The sequence below is a fragment of the Limulus polyphemus genome, unplaced genomic scaffold, assembly GCF_000517525.1.
Source record: "Limulus polyphemus unplaced genomic scaffold, Limulus_polyphemus-2.1.2 Scaffold1558, whole genome shotgun sequence".
NCBI lineage: Eukaryota > Metazoa > Arthropoda > Merostomata > Xiphosura > Limulidae > Limulus > Limulus polyphemus.
The window spans coordinates 103003-108362 of NW_013667168.1; the positions used below are offsets into that span (position 1 = coordinate 103003).

At 29.8% G+C, this 5360-nt stretch overlaps 1 protein-coding gene across 1 annotated transcript in view; it reads right to left on the reverse strand.

Moving 5' to 3' along the window:
- Positions 1-5360, reverse strand: part of LOC106464088 (NADH dehydrogenase [ubiquinone] 1 alpha subcomplex subunit 5-like) — a 30356-nt gene continuing 24996 nt past the window's right edge. The window contains exon 5 of the mRNA XM_013924199.2: positions 1-730. Within this exon, the coding sequence (XP_013779653.1) occupies positions 629-730 (102 nt within the window). The 3' untranslated portion in view covers positions 1-628. The remainder of the gene's footprint in view (positions 731-5360) is intronic.

The window sequence follows — 5360 nt, forward strand, 5'->3', positions numbered from 1 at the left end:
TTAATCGCTTTACTCATTTTATTGAATCTGAAAGATGATGTTAAAATAACTCATCCAATAACATCAAATTCTTCAAGTATATTTTAGCTATAAAACAAAACACAGTAGAATCTGACAGAATGATTCTGTCATTCTAGTAATGTGAAGTAGTTAGGAAACTGTGCAGTTTTTTTTATTGTAATACGTAACTCAATGATTTTTGATGGAAAATCAACATTTGAAACTTGCCATGACAGTCTTATACATTGTTTTGATTCATATGTTGGAAATGTTATGCTTCAAGCTTGTTATCTCAATATTAATGAAGCTGTGCATCACAGGAGTGTTGATTCTACATCAAATATCAGAGTTAAACACTAGTCCAACCATCTTAAACTCTGTTTTACTCTCATGTTAGAAGATAACATTTCAACACAAAACATACCCATGGCATAATGTTTAATTAGTTTCTGCAACGGATTCTTAACACATTTAATATTACACTAAAGTCCAAAAATACAAAACATCATAATTAATACTACTAGATGTTTATGCATATTAAATCCAAGGTTCTATACATAACATTTTATTGATTTAAACTAGAAACTACTGTCTTTATCCACAAACTACTGCACTTTTCAAACATTCATTACATTGGCCATTTCCATTGATTTGGAGGTGGTTCTTGAACTAATGGTTCCCAGGGTTTCCAACCCAACATTTTTCGAGTTAATAATAATTCGTTCTCTGCCTGTAAGATAAAGTATTAATATTTTCTCAGAACATTTAGAATATTCTTAAATCAACCTTCAAGGTTTACACATTCACAAGGTACATGTAACACTAAACAGACATTCTGATGAAGGGAAATGAAACTTTCAACATTAAAAGATAACCAAAAGCTTGTATTCTCTCACAGAGCAATTGTTTACCTTCTAATATGGTTTTAAAAAACATAATTTAGCTAAAGATATTTTTTATATAAAAAAATGTAAGGAAAGTTCTTGCTAAAACTACAATAGACCACACATATAACATTAAAACTTCACTGAAGTACAAAACAAAACTAGGAATTATATTATGTACTGATATCAGATATTTTTTATCAATAAAAGATACAAAACAAGCAATATTTTTCTTTTGCTTATCTTATCAAACCTTACCCTTCAGTTTAGAAGTCATCAGTGAGAAATAGTATTACTGTAATATCCATGCTTTAAATTTCACTTAACACCATAACATGTATAGAAGGGGTAGTAACAATCGGCATATCCAATCACATTGCCATAGGCCATTCCTATGGTTTATAACTAAACAGGTTAAAAGCTGCAATTCCTCTTGCTGCAATTCAATTGATCTATAGTTACATAAAACTGTGATGTACATATAAAGTGACTCATTGTGGTAGGGTTATATTACAGGCATTTTCAATGAATAGTTCTATTCTGCAATTATAAGAGCTTGCAAGGTGTGAAATTTTTGGCTTTCAAAAAAAGAAGATACCTGTGTATTTTATTCTGGTAAAAGATTTCATTCTAACAGAGAATAAAAAAAAGCAGGGTATTCAATGACCACATATCAATGTACATGGTTAACCCTCTAGATACAGGTAGGTCAAAGTGTGCATGTCATGATTTTTCTATAGAGTTACATTCAAAATGTAATTAAACTATCTTATCATCAATGTATATCAATAAACTTCCAATCAAAATGTAGTTTATAATTCAGATTTTAATACAAGTTTTCATTTCAAAAGGAAATATTTAAATTCTCAATCTTCACTTATGTATCACGTGACACTTCTTTGTTCCAAATTGCCCATTTTGGGATATCTTTTTACCACTATATTATTTCCTAAGTTTACAAGAACTTAAACACTTATAAAGTAGATATCCTAAAGTTAAAATGAAAACTTATAACCTAATTATGTTTTGCTTTAATGAGTTATATGCCATAAACTAAAATTTCCCACACCCCTCCTAGTACATACTTCTTTAGGATATATTGATAATTTTCTCTGACATTCATTGTTGGATTATTTATAACCAGTACAAAGAGAATATTTTAATTTAGTGCTTTCATTATAAGGCTAGCTTGTTCTCATAACTGGTTTGAGTTATCCTGTGTCAAGCAATTCCACAGTTTGCTATTACCAAGATCAACCTGACCAGATAAGGAAGTTATTTTAACACACATATAGCTTACTTAGAAAGCCACTTAAATTATAACACTTTTAGGACATTGCTTTTTTGTTGTGTATTAATGTTTTACAAGTTGCATATTTAAAATATATGAAAATTAAGTAAATTACTAACAGCATCCCTACAAGAAAATAGGGTGAGAGTAAAAAATACAAGATGCACATGTAAGTACCAAATTATTTGTTTTTTAATGTATATTTTTTATTATTATTAGGTTAAATATGAAAATTTAAATACAAAAATATTTGATAGCATGAGCACATCTAATGAGTGCAGTATGTTTTAATTTGACCAAAAGTGCTCATAACTTGATGCTGTATTTACACAAAGCATCTCCACTATGATTATTAGTTTTTGCTGTAAAAATTTTAAAATGTGTAATTATTTGTTACAATATGCAGTCATTCTAAAAGAAAAAAGGAAATTTAGATTCATTTCATATTTTTTTGTGGTGGTTACAAGATTGGTCAAATGGACTAAACTCATACACAGTGTTACATTAGAGAAAGTAATAGATAAAATATAAAAGTTTGAATGAGAAAAATTTTAGTGTTCATTTAGAAAGTTCTAGAAGTTATAAAAAGGAAATTTGAAAACTGCAAGGGGAAAAAAGTATCTTTAATCTTAACATAAAAATCAACTTGCACTCAGACTAGTCTGAGTCAGACTCCAATTCCATAAATTCAGAGACAAATCTTTTGTAAAAATACCTAATTAAAATATCTTATTTTCCCATGTACAAAAGACTTATAATGTTTACTAAAATTTTGTGAAGATACAATTTACATAATTTTGTGTTTGCAATGTTGGTAAAAATGAACTTAACAGGGTAAAACAGCTTATTACTGGAAGTAATCCATGAATGCAGCAATTTATTGTAAGTAAAATAGGAATCTCTCTTGGAATTAAAGAAGACATTTCACACGGATTTAGTTCTACAAAACTGGCAAACAGAGCATGTCACAAAATTTTTTCCAGAGAATTTATGGGGAAAAGTTAAGGTAAATCTTATATATATATATAATGCAAACTGTGGTGTTTGTCTGAGCATTCATCTGTCTCCTGTTTGAAAAGCTGTACATGCAGGCAAAGCTCAACATTCACTTTTAAAATGACAGGCATGAATAATGTTGATGCCAAATTTTATTTTGCAAGCAGGATATTCTACACTAAATTGTTATAAATTAATCACACTATCATTCACATTTCAAAATGTGTCATAACTTAACAAATAAAAAATGTAGATTTACCATGTGTTATTGTTGAATACTGTCAGCATGATTGAAATGTTCAACAATTACTTTTTGCGGAGGGTGGTGTAAGTAGCTCAGAGCTTTGGCTCTGAGTGAAACCAAGAGTGCAACACAGTTAACCTTTGTAAAGTCTATGAAATAATTTAAGTTAGATAGCTTAACTGGGAATGGGGACTTTTGCTTATTTTACATACTATTAGGCTAACTGCAAATAATTACCATCTCTGAAGGGACTGGAATGCCAGTACGGTATGACTCTTATTCAGACAAATCATCAAGCCACACCTCCTAGCCAGCATGACTGTTCCTTCACAAGTACAAACAGGAATTCATACCATCCATTCAGAAACATCTACAGATTCCTCATACAAGCATTTGAAGTCAGTGGATAATTACTGAACTTTGGATTGCATGTAAAGGGGAAGTGTAAATTGTTCTACAGAGCAATAGTTTATAACCAAGGCCATCATAAATAACACCATCCATGGCAGGAGAAGGGACTGCAATGTCTAAACATTCATCCTTGTTTTGTTATCACAGACTGTGAATGCCCCACTGTTTCACCAACGGACAAACAACCGTGTTCATGTGAATATTGTTTAATTACTTATACAATACACTTAAGGAGATGTGACCTCAGTGTAGAAATTAGCAGATAACAGTCTTATTAAAATATGTATTTCAAAAGAAATTGTTACTGTTTCTAAGTGCTTAGTAGTCTCCCTTTTATCTATATCATTGGACCATCCCAAACGAGAGAAATGTCCCACCCCCCAAGCTGTATATCAGCAAGTTTTATGAGGTTTATAGCAAGTCGTAAAAATTAATTGGTGATATGTGCTTGCAGACATTATAGATATTAAAAGGAAATTTAATAATTATTCAAAAGATACTAATATTAATAAATCATCACATACAATTAAATGGAAACAAAACACTTTACTGCAATTCTAAATGCTAGATATGTTTGCTAAATATTCTTTAAATAAATTTGATTTTTGTTTTCAGAATTTTTAGGTCAGAATTAATTTTACAGCTGAGCAGCTACTGCAGTTAGCTATGGCTGCAGGTAATTCAGTTACTTTCCTTCTGAAGTTAAAGCACTTTGTTTGTTTGTATGTGTTAGATAACCTCTTCATAAACTAAAAAATTAAAACTCTGAAACATACATCTTATTTCTAAGTAAGTAAGTTATGTCTAGCAGGTGAAAAAAAGATGATAAAAATCAAGAAGGATCCAAAACATGTTCCCTCAATGAATAACCACTCTACAACACATGCCTTCCCCTGTTTCTCATCAGATTTTGATGATTCAGAAAAATGGGTTTGATGACCTTTTTATGGGTGCAACTGATACTAACAAAAAAATTGAAGGAACAATTTTATCTTTTAAATATTTTTTTATATATTGTGACAATTATGTTTAAAGTGCTAAAATTTTGGAGAACACGCACTTCCTTAATGTGTCAATCAAGGGACAGCTTAAACAAACATTTTGCACTTTGGTAAGCCACTGCACTTCTTACCTGCAGTTTTAGCAAAACTCTTCCATTATCTAAACATTTATATAAACTTGTAGTGGAAACTAGTTCTTTAACATATTTAATTATCTTTTAACTTTAAAAATTCAACTAGTAAATTCTAGAATTAAAACATTATTTTTAAAGACAGTTTAGATTATACATATTTAACCCTTTTGAGACAGATCATAGGTGAAAGGCCATGTCATCTCGTTTGTTGACTTGCATTCAAAATTTTATTGAACTACTATTACATGAATTTATGTCAATAAGTTTGGTATCAAACTGTAGATTATAATTCAAATTTTAGAATTATACATTACTCAATTTGTTAATTTAAAAGTAAATATAAAAAAAAACACAAATATACATCGATTTTTGTGTGTCACATTGTATGTTGAATGCAGT